Here is a 26,198-nt window from a genome sequence, read left to right as displayed (position 1 = left end):
ATCGGACAATGGACTCACTTGAAACTCAGTGAGGCAAAGAGAGCTGTCGAGGACAGAGAGGGATGGAGAGAGCTGGTTGGGGCACCACAGATCGTCTGTGGTGCCCCAACGACCCTCCAGGGTTACAGGTACAGGGTCTTCGGGTCAAATTGACTTATTTTAAAATGTCAACATCAAGGATCTTCTTTCTTTTCTTTTTCCTTTATTTATTCAGGGAAACCCATTGAGAGCAAGCTCTCTTTTTTTCAAGGACGCCCTGATAACAAACATTTGAATCACATTACAATGTCACAACTAATTTAACAATAAAGCAAAAAAAAAGGATAAGTATGTTAAAATTATTTTTCATGCATGTGCAATGCATTGCAGGGTCTTGGGGTCAATTTCACCCGGCCATTGAAAGTGGAGACTAAAAGGTGTCATAAGTACAATTTAGACCATTTCTTTATTTGAACATGTTAAATATTGGTAGTAAACATAGCATTTTCGCACGCACACACACACACACACACACACACACACACACACACACACACACACACACACACACACACACACACACACACACACACACACACACACACACACACACACAATATTGATTGAATTGTTAGTAATGTAGTTAGTAATGACGAACAAATTATGTTTAATATCATTTGGGGGGTTTCTAACTACTTTAGAAGTAGGTTCAAATTGATCCGAAGACCACCTTGGGTGTGACTAAAAAACAAGACCCTAGGAGGGTTAACTTCCTGATACCTGTAAACACCCTGAGAAATTATCCATGGATGTACAATTAAGAACATGGTATTTTCAAAGGCTGTTAAGGGAAGAAATATTCAGCTTCTAGAGTAGGTGTCAACTCCATAGTAACATACAGTATACAATACGTACATTTTTATTTGATATTTCCTTATTCCCTTAAGACATTGATAAGACTGAGTCATCACAGACCAGAATGATTTCAATCCTGATCTAGTCCATGACCAAATAATAATAGTAATTTTCTTTTATGAATAATTTTTTAATACGGTACTATTATAATTTTTATAATTTTATTTTTTTGACACATGAATTTAAGTATAATCAGTGTATATATCAGTGTTGGGCAAGTTACCCAGGAGGAGTTACTTCAACTAGTAACCATCATATAATAACTATTTTGTAAATTTTAATCACTTACTTTATTTTAATTAATAATAAAGCAATGATATTACCGTAATTACTGCCCAACACTGCATAAAGCACATATAACAGATTGATTGATTGATTGATTGATTGATTGATTGATGTACTTTATTTAGTAAGACATGAGAACAACAGTACATGGAAGTACAAATTCACAATACAAGGTCTACTAAACTGGAAGACTCATTAAAGGATCTACACCATGAATTTAAAAATATATATATATATTTAATATCATATTATTTATGTCCCTCAAACGTTTTTCAAAAGGTTTGAGCCTAAATCAAGCCTCAGATATACTCATTCCAACTAACTTCTCTCTGGCACTTTCACCTGCAATACCACATTGTCCTGTTTGGCACGGGGCGCTATTGAGCCAGTTTGTATGCATGTTATGTCCTGGTTCTGTGTGGAAAAAAATTTTTACGGGAGGGATTGTACCCTGACGTGACGTCACGTCAGGGTGCAAATCAGTTTGGCCTGTTTTGAGACCAATTTACAGAAAACCCCAGATTTGCTGTGAAAGCCTGAGTGTTCAAACTGGGGTATTTTGGGGGATAGAAGAGAGGTAGGGGAGACCAAAAACACACAAAAAATAAGAAAAAGTTCAAATTCATGGTGTAGTCCCTTTAAATACTGAGCTTGTTTACGATGAGATCCCCATGCACACAAATCATGATGACATATAAGAGACAGACAGATAAACACACTAATATACAGAATGTCATACAATCAGCTTACAGGTTACTGGTATGAAATATGTACAAGAGAAGAAAAAGAGAAGGTAGGGGGGTAGGTTAAGACTTAGACAGGGGCCATTTTAGAATTGCAGCCTCCTGAAGGTGTATCTTTAGGGCAGTTTTGAAAGTGAGTAGGGTTTTACACTCCCTACTCCTTTTGGTAGGGCAATCCTCTGATCTGAAAGCAATCCTCTGATCTGAAAGGCGTGGTATAATAAGAGAGAAGAGTGTCAAACACCTTATTATTACAGATTATTAGAAAATGAGGCCTACTACAAGTTGGTCTGCATTCTAAAGAATGTAAAACAAATCCACCAATAAATTCCACCACAAGCAAAACATGTTTACGCAGGAATTACTCAGACAAGTAATTATAAAAATAATATTCAAGTAATTATCTTCAGCAGTTTGGAACAGCTAGGGATTATGTTTACGGGTCTGTCCGTCTGTGAGCAGCTAATTAGTATCACTGCTGGTGTTTCACGCCGATAGGAGTGAAACTTGACAGCGTACATTGTGAGTGTTGTCCATGTATCTGTGTTTGGGTCCAAGAGGATGCTGTTGTTTCTGTATAGGATTGTTGGTTAAGCTTTTGCAGAGATCTTGTACAGTCTCCTAAGTCTCTCATAGAGCTTTCAATTTGACTGATTAGGTCTTGTACAGTCTCCTCATAGGGCTGTTCAATTCGACTGATTAGGTCTTGTACAGTCCTCATAAGGCTGTTCAATTCGACTGATTACGTTTTATGGGAACTGGACATGGTATTCATGTAGGCATGTTTGTGATTAGCAGTAGCACCATGCTTTCACATGCACACTTGTCAACACAACGATGCAACCTTGAAGTGTAGCAATGGGTGGTTGGATGTTTTGCGTCACACAGACATAACATTTTACCCTGATACAGTATCTGATACGTTGCAGTGTGTTCTGTAAAAATTCTCCCGAGACAGCTTGATTGGGGAGAGAAGCATAAAAGAGAGGCAGAGCTTTATGGACACTAGTGTCTGTGTGACTGAGTGTGTGTGCGAGAGAAAGAAGAGCTACTGCGTTACCTGCAAGCCCTCTACACTAAAGTTTACATTTAATATCAAACTGCCGGCAGTGTGAACAATAAATCCATGGACATTTACAGTACAGTAGTATTATTCTATATTTTTGTTTGCAACTAAACCATTTGTTAAAAAATTACGTATGCCTACAGTAGATATATAGCACCCCACGACTGAGCCCTGGGTAGGCGACCTGGCCTGGTGGAGATCTGTGCTCCAAGGAGCACAGATCAAGCGTAATCAATTCAATAATAAATCTGAGAAAGAACCAAAACTAAAATTGCACCCTTATATTGTCAATAAAGGTCTTAAAAGAACATTTAAACTTTTTGCCTCAGAGGTGGACCGTAGATGGTTTGAAAATGTGCCTACCGTGGGACGACCCAATAGCCGAATGGTTATGCTGCGTACCACGTGATCTCTAATGCCTGACAGAGAGTCTCCAGTTCGATTCTTGGCAGACCATTTGCTGCATGTCACTCCCCTACTCTATCTCCTGTTTCCTGTCTGTCTCCAATGACTATACTATTGAATAAAGGCCAGAAAAAACTTTTCTTATCAATGGCATCATCAGTGAAATTTAAACAATATTTCAAACTTTAATAGTTTTTTTAATTGATGTAAGAACAATCAATGGCTTCTATTTCAATGTGCTAACTTTCCAGGAAGAGGGAGGCTGTAGTTTCTATTTGCTAGGTAACCTCGCATCACCAGTCTTTCCACCTCGGAGGAAAGCCTGGTCTCTGTTACTAAAGACCCATGTGATCCGGTCTAGGCCACGCCTACTAAAAAAAAAAAGAAAAAAGAATCCTCTTTCTGGATTCTGCCCATCCGGTTTTGCGGTGCCGCTTTGTTTTGGTTCCCCAATCCCTATTTAAATGGAATAGAATTTCCCCGTGGGATAATACAGACGCTAAATAGTCTCCGGATAGTGCACGCACATTTACATTTAAAAAATAAGCTAAACTATGCATCAAGGATTTTATTAGGACGGACCTATTTTGGGGTGAGACGTCTTTCCGGTTCTGCCCATCCGGCCACTTTTTATTTTTTTAACTTCCGCTCCCGACCGGATCATATACCCGAAAAGGAATGGTGCCCAGGCTATTTGCTAGGAAACCCCACTGAAGATGTCATTGGTGTGAGCAGGTTTCTGAACTGACCACAGCCCACCTCTGAGTCACAGAGTGAGTAGACGGAAATGGTGGCATCTTGTAATGAGCTTTTTAGTGAGGATTGATTATATGAAGATACAGCTAAAATGGGTGAAGTGTTTCTTTAAAGCTGCACTTGCTAAAATTGCAGGCAAGACAGATGCCATCAAAATTGTGGTATTAGAGACCAGACTCAAGACCGGTCTCTAGACCACATGCTACATGATACTACAGCCCTAACAGGAGGTGCAAAGAGGATGCTTGACACATTTTCCAAGTTTGAGCTATTGATTCATTGACGATTGCCTCCAATAAATTCCTTATTACAATGGCAATTTTTTGTAGATCTGTCATTTTTGGCCAATGTTTGCGCCATAATATGGATGGATTCAAGTGGTTAAACTAGTTCCGCTTATTCAAGAAAATTGGAACCTTCGTCAAGCCTACCCAATACCATAAAACCAAAGCCAAAACTTAACCCACTAACCCACATTTTATTAAAAATCCCTTGTATTAAAAAACAAGGGATTTGAATGTAAGAAAAGGGCCAGTTCAGCTTAGCAGGTGGTTAGAAACTATACCAACTATACAGAAAATATATTACAGGCACCTATTTATCGTATTACAAACATTCATATCATCCTAATGTAGGCTGCCAATAGTGGTATGGAAGTAATTTAAAAGTTTTCAATGAAAAGCCAATGTCAGAAATAAACAATTTCTTCATTTTTGAAGTGGGGATGAAGTAAAGGATACTGTCACCAACAGCATCTGATATCCTGTCTGTGTCCTTAACTTCATTTTAAAGCCACGTCCTATGTAACATGCCACTTTCTTTTCTACATTTAGAGTCATTCTTGGGGTTCCAGTTGTGTTGTTACCACATGGCTCAAATCAATGTAGCTGATTCAGCAGTAGATCTCAGTTCTAGGCAGAATGAGAGGATGCTTTTACTTTTGGATTGTAGATCCAAATGCGTGCATGTCAGGTTTAGCCACAAGTAGGCTATTGGCAACAAAAAAAAACCTCATGTAAGCATGTTGAATTTCTTTGTGTATGAATTGTGCTGTACAAGTAAACCTGCCTTGCTTTGCCTTGAGAGATTTCCATAGTGGTCAGTGGTGGACAGTAAAAACGTATACATTTACTTGAGTGCTGTATTTTTTACTATCTGTACTTTACTTGAGTATTTGTATTTTGGATACTTATTACTTTCATTCCACTACATTTCAAAGACAAATATTGTACTTTTGACTCCATTTCCAGAAGGGGAAACGTACATTATGAATTGACCAGATATAGTGAAAGCAGACCTACAAGCTGCTTAGTAGTGCGACACATTGTGAGCTTGTAGAGCTGCTGTTTTCAATATTATTGATATTTTTTGAATATTTCTGGAAAATCTGAATATTTCTGGAAAATGTTCTTCATTTGAATACAGTCATGCATTGATATTAAAAAGAAAATTGACTTTGTAATTAATGCATTTTCGTTTCAGTTTCAGTTTCATTTCCAATTGTATCCAATCAGGATAGAGAACTCAATCAGGATATAGATTAAACAAGTGAAATTGGAAGTGATGACACTAAGAAATGAGCAGGCAAAATTGGAACTGGAACACTATAAAAATGAAGCTTAAAAATGGGTACTTTCTCCTGATCCCTACCGGGAAATGTATTTTCTGTTTATTAAAGAGCTGGAGAGACGGGGAGACTCCTGTTACTGAACAAACACTCTATAGCAATGATTACTATCAGAATATAGTGCTTTAACCTTTTAACCAAATACTCTTTGTTTTAACCAAAAAATATCACTTACCCTACCTTTAAGTACTTTATTTATAAAAACATGTACTTTTGAAAACTTTTAAAAGCAAGCACTCAAGTACTTTAAGTACAAATTTGACTGTGCAACTAGTAATATTTGACCAGGAGTATCTATACTTTGACTCAAGTACTGTGGTTGAGCACTTTGTCCACAACTGACTGTGATTTACCTGTGATGCCATGTGCACTGTTTCGCAGCAGAGCTGAGTTGCAATGAGAAATATAATTACCACTAAAGAGCCACATCAATTAAATTCACGTGATGAGTTTGACTGAATTGTGAGAGGTCAAAGTGGTTGTCACACTTGTGATGCCAAGGGGCATCACTCCATATGCACTCGAGTACAATCAAGAGAGGCTTGAACTCACATTATATTCTCATTGGGAGAGCTTTATTATGCCGCTTGAACAGTATGTGTTTCCCCCCCCCCCCTGTCTGCCATGCTAGTGAGAAGATAATGGTACTGGCCTCTCAAATGGAGTGTTAACTGGTACTTCTCTTTTCACATGCTAATGCCAGTTTGTCTGATGTGTTCTCTCTCTCTCTCCCCATCTCGCTCTGTATTTCAGTCTGTCTGTCTCCTTGTCTTTGTTGTACTACATTTGTCAACTGTGCATTGCCATGTCCGTATTTACTGCTGTTAACCAGGGCCATAAATAGATTGAATTAACATAATGCATGTGAGTGTGATGGTTCTCATAAATAATTTCATAAAGCTAAACTACACACTATATTAGCTTCTCAGTGCACATTGCACACAAACCCTGAATTATGCTGGCTCCATGTCAGTGAGTACCGTTTCCAGCTGTGAAGCCCTAAGTGTATTGTTGACTGTCTAGATAGGAAAGCATCATTGTTTTCTTTTCTTGCCGTGTTGGAAAGAGTTCACCGGCCGCTCATGGTGTGAGCTATTGTGGCTGTGTCTATATTTAGACGTCTTTCTTCCTACGCATTTTGAGGGTTGGTTGTTAAAGAAAATCAAATGACGCGCAAAGAGCCTCTGCACAGAGGAGGGTCGGGGGGAGGGGTCGGGGGGATTGAAAACCAATCAGCTGGGCTGCTTCTTATGACACAGCAACCGCTGTGTCTGTGTCGGAGGCCTCCGAGGAGACAATGGAGAATGTGGCTCAAACAAGGCTACAGGGGAAACACAATGCTAGTGATTGTAGCAACACTGGCACCGGCTCTGTTCTGTTCCCACTTTTTCCCTTGGGCAGTGTAGCCAATGGACCTGGACTGGAAATCAGGGTGATTTAACCCTGCCTTTACAGCTATTCCTACGCAGACTGAGAATGAGTTGCTTTGCATCCTGTAATTTTGAGACTGGCTGTATTTCTATTTTGGGAAGAGGGGGGGTGGGGGGGGGGGGGAGTTGGCAGGGCTCCAGACGACACCGAGTATTGCACGGTGTCCCCTGTTGTAAATGCTTAAATGTGCTGGCTGTTTCAGTTCTGTTTCACTGTAGTTATGAAATTGTATCTTTAGTCCGAGGCTGTAATATTTGCATGATAAAGACAAACAGGAAATCCCAAATATGAAAGTTTGTCCATTCTCCACCTGTGTATAGACCCAGTTTAACCTCTTTATTCTGTGGCTGTTTTGAAATGTGCCAAAGACAGATTAATCTCTCTCTATTTTCCGATGCCAGACATGGCAGTACATAACCCACAACACTCGACAGAGGCCCTCTAATTTAAGTGATGAGGCTAATGTGAAGGATGTGCACATGCACAATCATGAATGTGCACAATAGATTTTATGATCAGCCAAACAGTATTTATGAGTTCCTAAATGTGAAGTTGCCGAATGATTTCTGTCAGAATCCTGGGTCCATGTCCATGTGTGGACTTGGGACAGGAGATACATAGTAGGGGACAAAATGACCACTTTTCACCAGAAGATCTATTGTTTTCAGCAAGCAACGCAGCATAAAGACAGTAGCTGGGTAGCCTCTACCATCCACCCCCTGTCCCTGTCCTCCAGGCAGGAGGAGCCCCTCCTCCTCTCCAGGAGTCAGCCCCCGCTGATGATAATGATGGAGGAGGAGGGGTCAGCACTGGCCATTGTCTGGAACAGGCACCCACAGACTTTCAGCTTGCCAGGCATACAAAGCACCCCAAAGCCCATGTGACCTGGCCAGTGCTTCATCAGGCCTGCCTGACGCCCCTCTCCTGGGGAAGAGATTTGTTTTATTTTTTCAGCACACACTAGTGAAAAAATAATGAATCATGCACAAGTCTCTGCGACTATTGTTATTATTGTTGATTATTATGAGGCGGGCCTCACAAGGTTTGGTGACATTTTCTGTGTTTACAGAGCCCCCAAAAGTGCCTTTATGATCAGGGCTAAAATTCATATTTGATTTATATTATGACATTACGATCACAACTATTAATCACAATATTTAGTCTAGATTTGGGAATCAAAATTATTTGTATTGTACTTTTTGCGTGTAAAATTAACATCTTCACTAGTATGACCTGCAATGGGCATATAAATGAAAGAAAACATGCCACTATAACTAAAATTCCAGTTTTCTACTACTATTATGTATTGTGGAAGCTAAAATCATGATATCTTCCTATGCACAATGGATTGTGCAGGCCTATGAGAGGATTATTTCTAGGTCACAGTGCTGTGGTCGTTCAGCCCCATGTTGGTTGTGACACTGGAGCCACCAGATAAAGGCTTCTGTGCTCACGTGGCCCTTTGTGCACACTGATAATATTGTCTGCATGGATGTGTGCTGTTTGCCCCTCAGATAACCCTTCCTCAGACTTGTGCTGTGTCCTGCAAGAGAACAGCAGAGCTGCTTTTAGAACACTTCTGGTTTGAAACTTGGTGACTGATAGCCTGTCCTGATTAACTCAAGGTCATAATATATTATACTCGTATAAAACATAAGAGACATGCACCATGTCACAATACAGAAGCAGAATTCTGTTGCCTTATTCACTCCGACTCGATTACTTAACCTATGTAACCTATTTTTACTCTTATCTTTCTTTCTTTCTAACAATAAATGTTCTTTCACTCTGAGAAATACAAACGGACCATACCATACACAACTACTGTAGTATTCTTTGGGATAGAACGCTCTTGCTCAGGTCGCAGATAGGCCGTGCTATCCTTGGCAGGTGCAACAAAGTGTGTGTGTCAGCAGGCTCCACAAGGGAGACTTGAGGAAACATTGGAGCGATGGAAGCTGCTCCCAGTCTGCAGTGTCAGCCCCCCCCCCCCCCCCCCGGCTGACACGACTGGCTGGCTGTCGCTCATCTCCTCACGGCATTAGGCCGTTGCCATGGTGTTGTTTAGCGGCGCTGACAGGTGGACTCTGACGCCATCCACCCTCCACCCCCACCTCCAGGCCACATGAGTCGACAAGAGCCGCATTCTCCACTCTGCACCAAAAAATACAATAATATGCAAGAAGGCCACAGGGCAATGATTGCCTATGTGACATCTCAGTGGGTGCACTGTACACACACACACACACACACACACACACACACACATGCACACACACGCACACACACACCAACTAACACACACGCGTACATACGCACACAGACACACACGCACGCACGCACACACACACAATCACAAACACACACACACACACACACACACACACACACACACACACACACACACACACACACACACACACACACACACACACACACACACACACACACACACACACACACACACACACACACACACACAGGTAATCAATTTTGGGGAGATTGGGTTTTTGTTTTTAAAATGCAATCCTATCTACCTCGTGTAGATGAGATTGAGTGTAGCGCTGTGGGTGGTGTGTTTATAGCTGCTATAGTTATCCTCCAATAGAGATGTGAACATTTTGGTTCTATTCTGGGGCTGTATTATGTCAGAGCTCTGTGTTCCACATGTACGGGAAAATCCCACTGAAAACGCTGCTGACGACTCTGAAGTGAGGTTGCTAGGTAACCTGACGTCACCAGACTGCACTAGTGTGTGGGGAGGTAAAGTGGATGGCTTGCTCATTAGCCACCTCTAGTATATGAGCCTGTGTTACTAGTGTGTGGGGAGGTAAAGTGGAAGGCTTGCTCATTAGCCACCTCTAGTATATGAGCCTGTGTTAGTGCTAGCTGTGCTAAGGCACATTTCTGTACACATGATAATATTCAGAGGCTCATCGTCCAGATCAGATCACTTTTTAGTTTCAAAGACCCCATAACTTTGAATGTATACCCTAACGGGTCCATTTGGTTCCATTTGTATACACTCAGTGTTACAGACTTGTGAGGGTCCATTTAGAACCCCCTCAAGGATCCCTTATGGGTGCCTGGACCCCACTTTGAGAACCGTGACTGCTCCAGACAATGCAGTGAATGTGTTTAGAGATCTGAATGTTGTTTTATGTGACCATGTAGGATGCTTCTGAAACTTGAGCATCATAAACAAAAGACAACTCTGTGTGTATTATTAGAGTTGTAATGTTGTCAGTTTGACAAAAGTCATTTTTACATTTACCCATCCAATTGTCTCGCAGTGCTTGCATCCATACTAATATATACCCTATTTTATTGAAATCTGTTTATAAACTGTGACCAAACAAGGACAGTAAACCAATAGCATCTATAAATTCACAAAAATAAGTAAGAAATGAGACAAAAGTAAACAAAACTACATGAAGTGATTTTGCCCCACAATTAAACCACAGGATTATAAATTATATCCATAATGAAATTTACAGGGAAAGCATGACACATGTGCACATGCTTCTGTGCTTGTGCACTACAGGAATATGATACACATTATGGACGGACCTATATAGCCTATGTGTTGCTTCAGTTTATTGTTGTTGTTGCAAAATGCAGTGTAAAAATACATACAAGCAGCCTACAACAGCTGTAACAATAGCTCTCCTTATTGGCTAACCTAAAAAGCCACGGTTCAAACACCAGTGACACAAAGGAGACTCAGGATATGGCTTTACAGTGAGGCTCTGTGACTGTTCTCTAATATTTGTACATGAGAAAAACATTTGTTTGACTGTATGTTTTACTGTACATCTTTATGTATGCAGAGAGTCATGTTTTTACCTGAGGTCTGATAAGATAGGTTTTTGAGGCACTAACCATTTTATAATAAAAAGTGTTTTCCTTGGAGTAATGAGTAACTCACAACAAAATAAAACACAAGACAGCCATGGTTGTGTAATGATGCATCACTCTATTGAGAGAACCAGACGAGGTTGACAGTACGGTAAAAAGTATTCTCAAAGTGTTCTCTCTCCCGAGGTACAGAATGGGAGACAGTTTTAAAGCATTGTTATCAATAATGGTAACCAAGGCAACGTACCAAGGTTTCACAAAGCTTAGCTGACGTAATTTGTTATTCACAAAGATGACATAAGTTGTTTATACATTATGGCACCAAGCTATCTTCTCAGCTGGGCAAGTTCTTCATCTGATGACGTCACCTTCCTTCAGATTTAGGCTTAATCAGGTGCTGCCATGGCAACCCAAAGGTCGTGTGACTTGTTACTGTAAGTATTCGCTACCTTATCTAACTTTCAGGAGGCAAAATAGTTAAAACATTGTCTCCCAGAGAGGAGAAAATACTGTACAAAGTTCAGGGCTTGGGAAGCAAACTTGACATGATTGAGTTATGCCAAGATGGCATGCTAAAATATGATAAACACATGCCCAGAAAGGCCTGACTTCTAGGTGAAAGGTGACAGCTTTTACACCAGACTTGAGCTGCACAATATCTCATAATAAGAAATAGTTCTATGATTTGGGCTTGTGCAAATTGTTACACATACAAGTCATTATAATCATTGTAATTGATAAAGCAGATAAAAACAGACCTATCAAGGTCAAACATGACTTCCCAATGAGGTTGTAACTTAACTAGTCAACATGCTTTCTCATTTTCTCCGCATTTCCCTAAGGTTTCTAAGGACCTCTGAGGTCGAGATGAGGTTTGCACTTCTTCCATCCGTCCGTCCGCCCATCCTTCTAATATCTTGTCAGGACTCAGGAGTATAATATCCTAGAGGGCCTAGGATGACCAATTGTGCTACTGTATTATGGTCATACTGTATAGAAGGCGGTGCATCATATACCAAAACTAGGTCACTGTGACCCTAAAAACCCTACTGCAAACACTGTGTCATCCTGTGGTGGACTATGGATTGCCTTGTAATATTTTGCCTTGTTGTTACATATGCCATGACAAGTTGTCTTACTGATTAAGACAAACAAGCAGGTGGTGTCATGGATTTTTTGAAAAGGATGGTTAATGTTGTCAGTACAATTACTCAAATTGATAGCACTTGAGTGTAGCTGAATGAGAGCTGTTAACATCTATTCAAATGGAGAGCCTCTTAGCCTTAGCTGAGTTGTTACCCAAGGTGACATCGACCACGCTTACACCTGACCTGTCTTTCATTCTATTTCTCTCTCCTTTTTCATTTCCTGAAGTGGATAGGCTTTTGTTAGCTGTCACAATACTGCCTCGTACATCCCAAGGCCACTCCTCCTCAGTATCGTGTGGTTGTGTGCGTTTTCGTGTGATGTGTGTGTTTGTGAATGAGTGCATTCAATGAGCAGGGAAAGACGCACGCTCCTCATTGTCTCTCGAGCACTTGAGAGGTGGCTGCTGGTTGTGAGCTAACAGATGCTTCGCAGCTCATCTGAAGCCGCTATTGCCTGCTCAAGGCTGGCTGCTGTAATGGACCCTTACAGATAAGCTCAGAGATAAGGCGACACACAATACGGTAGTGTTGAGCTGCCCAACGCGTGCCACTGCAAACCAATACCACAGTGTTTGTCACAAGAGCAAGAGTCTGAACGGCCCGCTAGTGACCCCCTAGACTAGAGGCTATGTGGCTCCTTACACCAAACCAGACCAAAGTTGCCCGGCATCCTGAGAGGCCCGCAATCTTACTAGTAGGGCTAAAAATAGAATAAAATAACATTACAATTACATTTCAGCTCGAGCAAAATTGTGCAGAACAAGTCATGTCATGACAATCCGCCCATTAGAGGATGATACAGGCCTAGCTTGTGTGCAAATTCTGGCCAAAGTGTTGGACGGACAGAACACCCAATAGACACCCATAGAGCCCCGCCACTAACAGGGCAAAAAAACTGTGATGCATTGCACCACCAGTTCATGTTTTACAGTTGGTTTTACTCACAGGCCTCTAGACTTTTGATGCGGAAAGACCCTAGGCAAAGGGGCAGTCCTGTCCTTGTGTCCTTAGAACATTTGTTGAAGGGTTCCTATCTCCTATTCTGGCCTTTGATTTCATTGCCCTGTGCAGTTCACTCTTTTATATTAATCCTCCAGTGTGTGATCCGTATTGCAGTAGGCATCGGTTGAGTCGTTTGGTATTTCTCTGCCCTTTAACGGTCGTCCTCGTCGTTCTTGCTCCCATCACACAGTGGTCCACAGCCGTCTGAGGCTTTGGTGTCAGGCTTTTGTTTAGACAGAGCGCACTGCAGGGTTCGCGATGTCCTAGTCATGTTTACTGATGCATCCCACGTCATGAGAGAGCAAGAGAGACTACAGCGATGGCCTTCATGGAGGGTTTACTCATTAAAAGTGCTGATTAGCAGAGGCAAACATGGAGAGCAGGACTGGGGGCGGGGTTGCAACAGTGAGCTGCACAGCGAAATCCTCTGTGTCTCTGAGTGTAAAAAAAACCTTAAAGGGTGAATTCACAAAAGGATTGCGCAGCTTTTACGGACATCGTGCAATTCTCAAAGCCAGGCTAAGCAAATAGCATCTTGGTACTCTAGTGCTTTAAATGAGGTAATATGCATTCATTTGGCGCCATATTCTTTTGCCTCATTGCAAAAAAGTTCAATGCACAAATAGAGGGTAGCACTGATAGCCATATTTTGTGAAAGAGGTTGAATGTATGGGCATTGCTGCTCCGTTTATTAACACTCCCCACTTATTCTGTAGAGATTATTTAAGACCTCATATGTAAGTTTTGTCCAAATTAAGTACATCATTTTGCAAGATTTCCATGCAAGATTTCCATGTCATGGTGGCTGTGCATAGCCTTGAAAGCACTGCACAATTACACACAACTTCCCTACATATTTACTTAGATTCACCAGTAAGTGGTGGTACATAATAAGTGATGAGGGTGCTCACTGCTCAGGTGGGCAAAAGTCAGCAGAATTGGTACTCTGTAACAGTGACTATCGGCCCAATTCAACCACTGTCCGTAACAGCAATGTCATTCATGAATAGTCCAGTTTCCAGACATATTGAAATAAATGTTTGAGCACAGCCCTTCTCATCCAGTGGACTTCAGTGTGGCATGGTAGGCCATGTAAAATATTATTTTTGGACAAAAGAGTGTCAAATTGCCTATGTTTGAGTCCATTGGCTCTAATAAAGATACAGTTTTGATTACTACTATGACATTTTCCAGTTTCATTGCCAGCAATCAGATGCAAAACAAGGGCAAATTGCACACAGTTACAAAACCTTAAGGACATGTTTGCGCTGTGATATCATTAGCGCAGTATCTTTTGATCAGACCTTGAGACAGGGCAGATTGTGGTTGCAAGTAATGCGTAATTTATGGTGCTATCAGCGACAGCAATCCATTCTTTGTGAATTCTTCCCTCAGAGTTAAACTGAGTAATTTTCAGAGTGCTACCCTGAGCAGGCAAGCTCTCATCTCCTCCTCTCCCTCTATTGCCCTCCTCATCTGCATCATCAGTAGAGCCACTGTAATGTTGAGATGCTGCCACAGCATCTCGCCAGGGGAGGAGGTGGCGGACAAGAAAGGATGGTGGGGTAGTTCCTCAGAACTGTGTTAGGGTCGCGTTCTCTTCAGCCCTCACCACCTGTGTGCACTAGAGTTGGGCGATGATGCATACTCAGATTGTCCAATCGGCACTGCGTGAGATCAAGCCTACTGTATGCTTTATAGTACCACGGTGTGTCGCTTGCCAAAAAGAACAGATCTACAAGCTAATGTAGTGCTATGGACTTCAGATATCGAAACAAGATATAGAAACAAGAACTCAAGAACTTAATATAACGTGTTGCATCATGATGTAAATGTGTATTTACAGAAATAAAATAAATAATTCTACTGTATCAAAAGATTAATTCAGTGGATGCCTATTGCCTAGCCTCTGCTTTGGGAAAAACAATAATTAACCCATTAGTTATTATGTTTTAGTCCGTACTCGGTGGAGGACCTGGTGCTGACGGAGGCATGGTGGTCTGCTAGCCTCACACACTGAACTTTGCATCTTCCAGGGCTTTGGTGATGTCACTGCGGTTGCTCGTCATCCGCTTCAATGTTCCAAAGACACTTGGTTGCCATGCCAGCGCAGCAGACACCCTCATGAGATGGCCAGCTCATTGTCCTTTCCATGTAATAATAGCTATTTATATCTAATTGACAGCGCTGCTTTCGGGTGGTGGGTGGTTGGTTGGGGGGGGGGGTGTTAAACAAACCCAGTCTTATTTATGAAAGACTGGGAGCTGGGACATGGATGGAAGGCCATTATAAAAGGAGGGAATTCTCATTTGTGTGATGGAAGTAATTTTTGTGTCAAGTTGGCCTTTTCGCACACAAGATAATATGGCAGCTGGTGTCAGGGGCAGTGATGAAACCCAGATAGGCTTGGATACATGGCCCTCTTAAATAAATTGAAAGTATTTCAGTAACTCTTGTAGGTCTAATTATAGACCTACAATGAAGTTATGTGCAAAGCCTAGAATATTCACTGTGGTGTCTTTGCAGTAGAAAAAAAATAACGTTTTATTTTTGCATGCCCAACTGCCTTAGTTTTCTCTCACAGGTTGGCTTCAGCGCACATTGAATTTTCTCTCACGGTCAGGTATACCACTGCCAACACATAGAGGTGTGACACATATCCTCAAAGCCAGATATCCTAAAAGACATGTCGTGCCCAAAGATGCTGCTCTAGTCTCCGCTTTGTCATGCCCCTCCCAACTGTGTTGTGTTCTCTGTTGCCCCCCGCAGGTGAAGCTGATTAAGTACATCTGTAAGCAGCTGCAGTGCAAGCAGAAAGTGCCAGAGACGGAGAGGCCCGAGGCCCTGGACACTTATCCACGGTTAGGCGACTGGCTGCGCATCATCAACTTGCGTCCTGAGCTCATCGAGGTGGGCCACCACGTTGCTGTGTGTTTGTGTTGAGTGTCACCAGATGTGTCACAATGACATGGTAATAATAAGTCTGTTAATTACAGGAACAGAAGACCTGTGGCCATCAGAAGTTAGTCGTGCAGAGTGTCTCAGAATTTCATGGTTGTCCCTGAAAACAGCTACACTTGGATGCTTTTTGTGTTTTATTGCCAGCCATTAAAGAAGACTGGCAGGAGGATCAGAATCATAATAATGATGTATTTAATTTTTTACTAACCCTAAAATTATTTTTTTATTTACGAGGCTGAGGTATACAAATAACTCAGTTTCATGGTTTAATAAAAGTTCATGGAAAACTGGTTGTGTTAACTCTGATGGCAGTGTTTTCCCAGAATGCATCAGTGCTGCTCACATTGGTGGTGTGCAATGTAACAAACCTTGGAGTTCGACACTCATGTTACCTAACTGGCTGATATTTAAAATTAAGTTGCAAGCTTCTTGCACGATCATGCATGTTTTACTAAAGCCTTATTAAAAGTAATTGTATCAGTGGCTCTCCTGTAAGTCATTCATCAGAGTCAGCTTCATGTTATAGGTAACATGTGAGTAAAATGACAATAGATAATACAAAATATCTAATTTAGATAAAGGTAGTTTTGGATAATGTACCTTGACTTTGTATGATTTCTGGGTCACATGAAAGAAGGCGATACTGGAAAAATAGCAGACTTCAGGAAAGAAGCGAATTACATAATTGCTCGACATATGTCCAGCACAGGTTTTTGTCATCAATTTCAACTTGTCAATTAACTGTGGTTGGGACTTGAGCCTAATTTATACTCAGTCTACAGTACATTGCTGTTACTCACTGATAAGAACTGATTTGCGAGTAACACCTTCATACAACAAAGTATACTGTAAGTTAGGCCCAAAGGTTACTTGTACTGTTGGTAGACTCTAGACTCAAACATGACTAAAATACATTATCTACAAGCTCACGTGTCGCATCATAGTACTACATGTTTTTTTTTAAATAATCAATTCAATCGATTTGTTCGATTAACTGTTGCACCCCTAACATTGTGTAATTGAATGCTCATTTCTCTCTTTGCAGGCAGTGCCAGTGAAGCTGTCCCTGGATGCCTTGTTGCAAATGACAGGTTCTCAGGTGCGGGAGATCATGAGAAAGCTAGGCTCCAGTTCAGACGAGTGTGCCAGGCTCAGCGCTGCCCTCTCCTGTCTCAAGAGTGCCACTGAATCAGGTGTGTGGGAAATGTTCCAAGAGGGCCAATCTCAATGTCCACCCTATACCCTGAGCACTGAACCCTCACAGACTTTAAGTAACGTCACCTGCGGAAATCTGTGAGTGCAAGAGTGTGCAAGGGCTTGAAATGTACAAATATGATATGATATGACTATTTTCAACTTCTTTCTGTACTTTTTGTCCACATTGTTGAGGAGGCATTAAGTACAATACTTTCACAGTTACCACAGCTGTATTATGTGTGTAACAAAAATCTTTGAGCTTGAACTAGTTGTCGTTATCGACCATAGAGATCAAATGAGGCTCATATTCCATTTGTAATTAAACTAAATGGTGTTTGTTGTAAAGTTGTGGGATCATATCATATCAGATTAAAACCTTTTTTTTGATAGAGACGATATTTTGGCCCGTGCAATTCAACATAGTTCCGATACAGAGCATGAAATTGATGTGCTACACAGCTACACAGAGAGTTATAGCTTTTTTACTTTTCACAATGTAATTAAAATATACTGCTTTCATTATCATAAAAACAACAATTCACTACAGATAGAATGCAAATATAAAATACACCACAGCTATACAACAGTACATATTATGCAATGCACATGATCACAACAATTACATACATAAAATAATGCAATAAATATATACAATCAAATAAAAATAAAATAAAAAAACTAAACTAATAAATTACACAATGCAATACATTTAGCAAAACAAACTGGTAGAGCTCTGTCAGCACTTTGTTGTCAAACAATTTTATATCTGGAATTAACTGGAATTAATTTGATTTCAATTGATAATGTTTCCTAAAGTTGGCAGCTGTTTATGAAGAAAGCTGATTATCCAAATAGTTATATGATATGGTATTTTACACTATTTTACACTAGTCTTCTAGTCTTACACTAGTCTAGACTGTTGATACATTTGAAAACTAATTTGAGAAAATAGAAATGAGTCAAGCTCTCAAAGCTAAGTAGATTGTATCATTGTTTGAGTCATCATCATGCCATCATGGGACATACAACTACAAAGACTGCTAGCTAGCCAGCTGCTTCCATGTTCTATTGTTTTGGTATTTGTTTGTTGTTGTTTATTCTTGATTCCTGGCTTCACCTCCAATTTTAACATCACAACACTAGGAATTGTGGGATAAGTATGGAGTAATGCAGACTTAAAAAGCATGCACAAAGAGTTGTGTGAGAGCCCTTGTACACTTGCTGATTTTACAGAGGGACAGTCCTGAGCCCTCACAAACTCATCGGGAATACAAATCAAAGTACAGTGATGGAAATTATTATTTGATCCCTTGCCAAACCAATATATAAAAATTGGCTTAAGGGAGGACCGGCAGGCAGACCTCTGCATAAAGGGGACACAGGCAGACAGAAACAGACACTTCATATATTGGCACTAAAGGCACACAGACACACGGGCACAACGGGTACTCTGACATTGCCACCAAGTACTAAGTCAAGTTTTGCTAATGGCAAATCAATTTATATATTTTATTTATATAGTATGATGTTTTGGATTTCTTTTTTGCTATTCTGTCTCTCACTGTTGAAATTAAGCTACCATTCAAATTATAGACTTTTCAGTGGGCAAACTTACAAAATCGCCATGGGATGAAACAATTATTTCCTTCACTGCACGTGAGTACGGACATTGAGAGTCTCTCATCTGACCAGTCACTCTTGAGTGTTTCTTTCTCTGTGTTCGGCCAGGAGACGAGCTTAGGGACGATGGAGCTACTAGGAGGGACAGTGGCTCCCTGCTCACCGCAGACCAGCTGACCTTCATGGGGACTCCTCTGCGTCCTCACAGCCCCTCGCCTCTGACCCGCCCGTCCACTACGCCATCCACTCCCTCCACCCCCTGTGCGGCTTACCCACACCCCCGCTCGGGTTCCGTTTCAACGGCCGAGGCGCAGGCTTCATACATCTATGGCGACAGCCCCCTCACGGATCCGTTCCCCCTGTCCGTGGCGGCCAGATTCCATGGACGCACCTCTACTCCACCCATAACGCCGCCCTCCAAGAGGCGCCATCGGCTAAAACCCCCGTGCACCCCGCCACCTCCCTCCCGCAAAGTGCTTCACCTGTTGCCTAACATCTCACTGACCCGCAGCAAAAGCCACGAATCCCAGCTGGGCAACCGCATTGAAGACCCACCTGCCAACAAGTAGGTCCCCATACTGTCTTTATTTCACTGCTCTACATCTTTATATTAAGTAGGAGAGTAGTGATACAGCTACAAAAAAAATTATAGCTATTCACTGCTTGGGCTATATAGTATATATATATAAAATATTGCACATAAACATGGACCATTTTTCCATTAATGGCTTTATTTATGGCTTAAGCATTTTTACATTTTGTCCAAAGTTACTCAAACATTACCAAACTTAACCTGAATAATTGAGGCAATCTGTATGGTAGAGTGTGTTAATACAATATTCTTCTATTGAGACATTTGTCTCACCTAGACACAGGATCTGACACAAATTTTGACCTGATGGTCAAGATTCAATTTATCCCCTGAGCAAGCAGGCTGGCTCTATCAGCTCAATGGTAAAAAAAAATCAGCACTTAAGCAGGAAACCAGGTTCAAACCCGGGGTAGAAGAGGAAAGTTACAAGGTGCTGCTTTAAGCTAACACTGGATTGTACTGTGCCGGGGTTATGTAGGACATGCAGTACACTGTTATTATAGAGACAGAGATTTTCTCCCTCTCACTCATTATTTATCTCCCTCACTGTATCTCTCCCTCACTCCCTCACTCACACACACACACACACACACACGCACACACACGCACACACACGCACACACACACACACACACACACACACACACACACACACACACACACACACACACACACACACACACACACACACACACACACACACACACACACACACACACACACACACACACACACACACGCACATCCTGCCTGTTGCTCTTTTGCTCTGTGTATTTGACTGGGGTTAAATCCCCCCTCCAAAGAAGAAGAGATTATGAGTCAAAACAGGAAGCATTTCCTAGGACTAATGCTCAGTGGTGGTAAGATACACACACACACACACACACACACACACACACACACACACACACACACACACACACACACACACACACACACACACACACACACACACACACACACACACACACACACACACACACACACACACACACACACACACACACACACACACACAGTAGTGCGTTTTTTCCCTATACCATCTGTAACATCCGGTCCATGTATGGCAAGCTTTGCTCAGTTTGCTGTAAATTTGCTATCCCAGACCGCTATCTCAGGGGCGATCCTAGAGTCTTTGGGGGCCCTAGGTGAAATTCCTAGCAGGGCTCTCGTACATATGCGCATGCATATGGAAGCTATGTTCCACAATAACGTGGCCCATGTTGTTATTGAAGTGACTGTCTTGAATGCTCAACACTCTCTTCAGATTCTTGCCATGTCAATATTAAGTGCAAATGGTATTTCCCTGATGTTCTCTTTTGTCTTCGTTGTGAATGTGCATGCCAGTCCATGCTTCATTTTGTATACAGGACATTAAAAGAACACAGATAAAATGTACACCCATCGTTTAGCTTAGTTTTATTATATTTAACTTCATCCTCTTACAGTATGCTTCACTTTCACTATTTCTGTATGTTTTCTTCATCCTCTTTCTTTTCTTTCATTTCTCACACCCATAAGGATAATTCTGCTGCTGCGTAAATGTCATGTCATGGATGTGCGTTGTCTTCATTGGTTAGAATCGTTACAGGCACAGAAAATTGGCCGATGGCAATGGACTCTCGCCCAATAGTAGGCTATATGGATAATATGGCCCAGATAATGATTTTTTTCAACCTCAATGCTGAGTCTCAGAAATGTCATCTACATTTTGAACATCAGTGTCGAAATTGGATGGATTTTGATTGCAATCAGTGTGCGCACCAGACCACACCTCATTTTAAGACCATGGACGCTAGATGGGCGCAAAACCATTTGGTATCTAAACAGCGCGGGCGCTGGGCTTAAAGATTACAACTGTGTCGGTCGGAAAATAGCAATGATGATAATTGCACTGCCCCTTAGCGCCGCCTTGCGTCATGTGGAAGATAGGGCCCTGAATGTTCATTTAACTCAGTGAGTCAAACTGGACTCTTTTAGAGAGTAGAAATGGAACCAAATGGACGTGTAAGTCCATGTGGTTCCATTTGTACACGATCAGAGTTACACTGTCAGAGTTATATCCACACTGAGGATTTTACTGTGTTGCTTGCATTTCTTTGCTACACTCCAGGTGCGTGAAAAAGAACAAACTCTTCCTGAATATGCAAGTCAACGGGAACGGGTGTGAGGACTCGCCATCCCGCTACCCCGTCTTGTCAGCTCGTACCCCAGTAGCCACCCCAGCCTCCACCGCAACGTCATACACCCTCCCTGGTACCCCCACCCTGATGGAGGAGCACCAGAGCAGCCTCAAGAGTGAGTTACGCATGCACACGTCTCTACTCCTCATATTTAAATGACCGTTCTGCATAATTGCTGCTTGAAACGTGAATTGGGAACGGTTTGGATCAGATTGCAGGGATTTATGGGCTTTTCTTTCTGTTAGTTATTGTGATTGTATTGGTTCTTGACAGCTTAAAAGGAAATCTTAATAAAGTGAACACGAGCACTAGTGTCACATGTACTGTATCTCATACTCAAATTTCTGTAAACAATCAAGCTTCTTGCATTATGTCCATCCCTCATTCTTTCTCTCCATCTCTAGATAACCTGGGTGTTCACCGCGGCTCTCCACAAGCAGTGAGAAGAGACATTGGCCTAGCAGTCACACACAGGTTTGTTTGTTTTTCACATGACGACTTAACTCTGGATGATGAAGCAGACATCCAAATTGCTTTTATTAATGAAACTATTAAATTAACTGTTGTATAAAAAACACACTACTTTATACATTTTTCAACCCCAATGTTTCAGCACCGATAAAGTTATTTACATTGAAGGGTCTAACAGTTTTATTTTTTATTTTTTGTGTAGGTTTTCCACCAAGTCCTGGTTGTCCCAGACATGCCAGGTGTGCCAGAAGAACATGATGTTTGGGGTGAAGTGTAAACACTGTCGGTGAGTAGAACAAGTGGAGAACCATCTGACGCACTGATGTACGCAAAGTCTCATTATCTGTATACACTTTCATCTTCTTCATTTTATGTCCGCAGGTTAAAGTGCCACAACAAGTGTACGAAGGAGGCCCCCTCCTGCAGAATCTCCTTTCTGCCAAGTAGGTGTCCTCTACCACTAGAATAATCCTCCCCAAGGATGCACATAGTGATCTTAACAGTATCCAATAACCATAACCATTTCTCCCCTAGTCGCCAAAATACGAAGGACTGAGTCTGTCCCGTCTGATATCAACAACCCTGTGGACCGTCTGTCAGACGCCCCGCAGTTTGGCACTCTGCCAAAGGCCATCACTAAAAAGGTACAAAAGAGTTGGGGCTAAGCCGGTGGTTGACTGGATAGTACGTCGATGAGATATCACTGCAAAAAATGACACGCTTATTACTTGAAATCAAACTTTTCAGGCTTCTTTCAAGATATTCTAGTATAATTAGTATTATCATGAACAAAATAATAATCTTAAAACCAGCAAAATTATCTGCCAATGTGGTAAGATAATTTGACTAGAACATTTTGAAAGAAGCCCGGAAATTGTGGCCCTCAGTTTCCTCTGTCTACACTCGGGGCTAATTAAAGCAAAATCGGACTGAAAAAAGAATCTGGGGGGAAAATGGCTGTCAGACAACTGAGATCAAAGTTGTGTGTGTGTGTGTGTGTGTGTGTGTGTGTGTGTGTGTGTGTGTGTGTGTGTGTGTGTGTGTGTGTGTGTGTGTGTGTGTGTGTGTGTGTGTGTGTGTGTGTGTGTGTGTGTGTGTGTGTGTGTGTGTGTGTGTGTGTGTGTGTGTGTGTGTGTGTCCAGGACCATCCTCCAGTGCTGAACCAGCTGGACTCTAGCAGCAACCCATCCTCCACCACTTCCTCCACACCTTCCTCACCTGCCCCCTTCCAGCAGAGCAATCCCCCCAGTGCCACCCCACCGCCCAACCCCTCGCCCAAAGGCCACAGTCGCTTTCACTTCCCAGGTAAGACTCACAGGTCGTCCATTGACAGAAACACAGCACGGAGACAAAAAGATATGTAGTCTGAAGGACGCATGTGTAGCAGAGTGGCCCTGCCTGGGGACCAGAAGATCTTACAGTCGGCCCGTTCCGAATGGGCACGTGTTCTGAGTGGGTATGCGCTCCAAACAGCTACACTCCACCTATGGTACAATCCACATACACCAAAGGTGCGTGCATGCATTGTACTCTTTTATTAGTCTTTATTTACTCAGAACTAGCGCAGTGCCCATTCAGGGTGTGGCCATTCGGAGTGCGTACCCATTCGAAACAGGCCGACTGCTTGGCCCCCGGTATTGCGGCTTGCAGTGTAGTTGGGAGGCATGCCCATTCTGAGCGCATGGCTGTTCGGAACGTGTTCCTGTTTGGAGTAGGCTGATTACTTGGCCCTCTGAAGTACTGCTTGCATTGTTGTCGAGAAGCATTTACAGTGTTGCAGTGTTCTCAAGAACCACTCATTATGATCGACTTCACTCGACCCAGTACTCCCTTAGGTCCTCAGCAATACACCCACCAAGTGTGAAGACGATCGGATGAACGGTTCTCGAGATATGCGACAGACAGACAGACAGACATACATGAAGAGATTCCTTGAAATTATAGACAGATGCAGTGCCCATTTGGGGTGCGTGGCTGTTCTGCGCACAGGCTCATTTGGAACGGGCTGATTGCTCCCAGTATTGCTGCTTGCGTGCCAGTTCAGGGCGAGCGGCCTTTTAGGACACGTGCCTGTTTGGAGTAGGCTGATTGCTTGGTCCCTGGAAGTGCCCCCCTTGCAGCGTTCTCAAGAACTGTGGTATTTCTGCTTGCAGCGCTCTCGAGAACAGCTCATCCAATCGACTTCACACTCGACACTGCACTCGTTTGGCTCCTCAGCAATACACCCTCCAACTGTGAAGTCAATTGGATGAACAGACAAACAGACGTAGAGAGATTCCTGGAATTTATAGATGGTTGTTGCCTTGAGTCACTTCTTGTGGTTTTAACAGATTGTGAGTGGACTGAGCAACATGCACCCTTCCCTCCCCTTCTCACTCCATACAAATCCACTAACACTGAAGTACAGCCCAGGGATGGCTGTAAAACAATAGGGCTCGTTTGAGTCAAAGCTTCTCTAACCCAGACTCTCTCTCTCCTCCTTCCATGCTTGTCGTTCTTTCCCTCTCTTTTTGCCTTAAGCTGCCTGCTACTTTCAGCATAGACAGCAGTTTATCTTCCCTGGTGAGTTTATGGTTCCCAAAATGTTCATAATGCATTGTTTACCCCTTGCATTCACACTCCAACCTCTGCATTCCTAGCTGCTCTCTCCATTTCCTGCTTGTGCTTGCCTGGGCTTGAAGGGTTAAAATTGTGTGGGGGAAATTAACACTAGCCACCGGCAAACTGCTGGTAAGTTAGTTTACTGTACACTACCAGACATTTTGGTAGGTAACCAACTGCCATTGAATGGTCTTATTTTACTATAAAAAGTCCATTTGGTTGTAACATTATGCATGTGGCTGGTGATACTGTTGAATCAGCCATTGTGGCTGGTGGATAAAGAGTTGCTGCCTGGGTTGGGTGGGGGGGGTTTGTCCATTTTCTTCGCTGCTTCTCATTTTCTCCATCTGCTGGGATATTTGAGAACTGCATATTTCAGCTCAATACATTTGGTTTTGGTTGACAACCTGATTTTATTTTTTTAAAGGTATTTTAAAAATACCAACATTGCATCTTTTGTAATTCTTGGTGATTTATTTCATATTCTTTTCTCTCAGATGTCTCCAGTCCTGTTAGTTTGCACGCCGACATCCTCCTCCCGGATACTGTGTAAGACCGCTTGTCCATGTTACTGTTTTAAATAGTCAACACATGAAGTTAAATAGAGTTGAATGAACACTGTCATATGGTACTGTGACTGATTTATGCTACTGTATCTCTTATCACAGCACTGAGATCGAGCAGTCAGTTGATGATATAAACACAGACCTGGTTGAAGATGAAGATGAAGAGGTATTTGTACTCACTAAATGTTTACAGCAGGTTATTTGGGTTAACCCTTATCTTTTCACAAATTAAATAACACAACCATGAATGTGGTGCTAATTTATTTTTTTCTCTGTTTTTTTAAAGGAGGAACGGGAGGATGAAATTGAGGTTGAAGATGAAGATCCAGTAGTAGTAGAAGAGGAGGAAGAGGAAAATGAGGAAGAGGAAGAAGAGGAAGAGGACGAAGAAGGTGAGGAAGAGGAGGAGGAAGAAGAGGAGGAGGAGAGCGAGATGAACGGGGGTTCGGATGGCGAGGGTGATGGCGACGAGTTGGACGACCTGCCCAGCTCCCGGGGCAGCCATTGGAAGGGCCCTATCGCCCGCAAGGCCAGTCAGACCAGCGTTTACCTGCAGGAATGGGACATTCCCTTTGAGCAGCTGGACCTGGGGGAACTCATAGGAAAGGTGAGGAAGGGAATATGCTGTGAATGCACAAAATAGGTACAAAGTACTTGAGGGCCATGACGTAACTATTATAGCATCGGTGCTATAAGGTCATAGTCACGTGTCGTCATAGTCATGTAATTTGTGTGTAAATCAGTCATGTAATGTCTGAACATCGGTACCCAGCACTGCCCAGGTTATTGCGT

General features: G+C 42.2%; 1 protein-coding gene across 1 annotated transcript in view; it reads left to right on the top strand.

Moving 5' to 3' along the window:
- Positions 1-26,198, top strand: part of ksr1a (kinase suppressor of ras 1a) — a 39,216-nt gene that overhangs the window by 7,370 nt on the left and 5,648 nt on the right. The window contains exons 2-14 of the mRNA XM_080435191.1: positions 15,985-16,125; positions 17,222-17,369; positions 19,102-19,558; positions 21,699-21,883; positions 22,173-22,242; positions 22,442-22,525; positions 22,621-22,682; positions 22,774-22,883; positions 23,382-23,544; positions 24,760-24,801; positions 25,338-25,389; positions 25,509-25,572; positions 25,693-26,013. Coding sequence (XP_080291317.1) covers positions 15,985-16,125; positions 17,222-17,369; positions 19,102-19,558; positions 21,699-21,883; positions 22,173-22,242; positions 22,442-22,525; positions 22,621-22,682; positions 22,774-22,883; positions 23,382-23,544; positions 24,760-24,801; positions 25,338-25,389; positions 25,509-25,572; positions 25,693-26,013 — 1,899 coding nt within the window. The remainder of the gene's footprint in view (positions 1-15,984; positions 16,126-17,221; positions 17,370-19,101; positions 19,559-21,698; positions 21,884-22,172; positions 22,243-22,441; positions 22,526-22,620; positions 22,683-22,773; positions 22,884-23,381; positions 23,545-24,759; positions 24,802-25,337; positions 25,390-25,508; positions 25,573-25,692; positions 26,014-26,198) is intronic.

This window comes from Gymnoscopelus braueri (genome assembly GCF_963280865.1).
Source record: "Gymnoscopelus braueri genome assembly, chromosome: 8".
Taxonomy (NCBI): domain Eukaryota; kingdom Metazoa; phylum Chordata; class Actinopteri; order Myctophiformes; family Myctophidae; genus Gymnoscopelus; species Gymnoscopelus braueri.
This window is presented reverse-complemented; position numbering and strand designations above follow the sequence as displayed.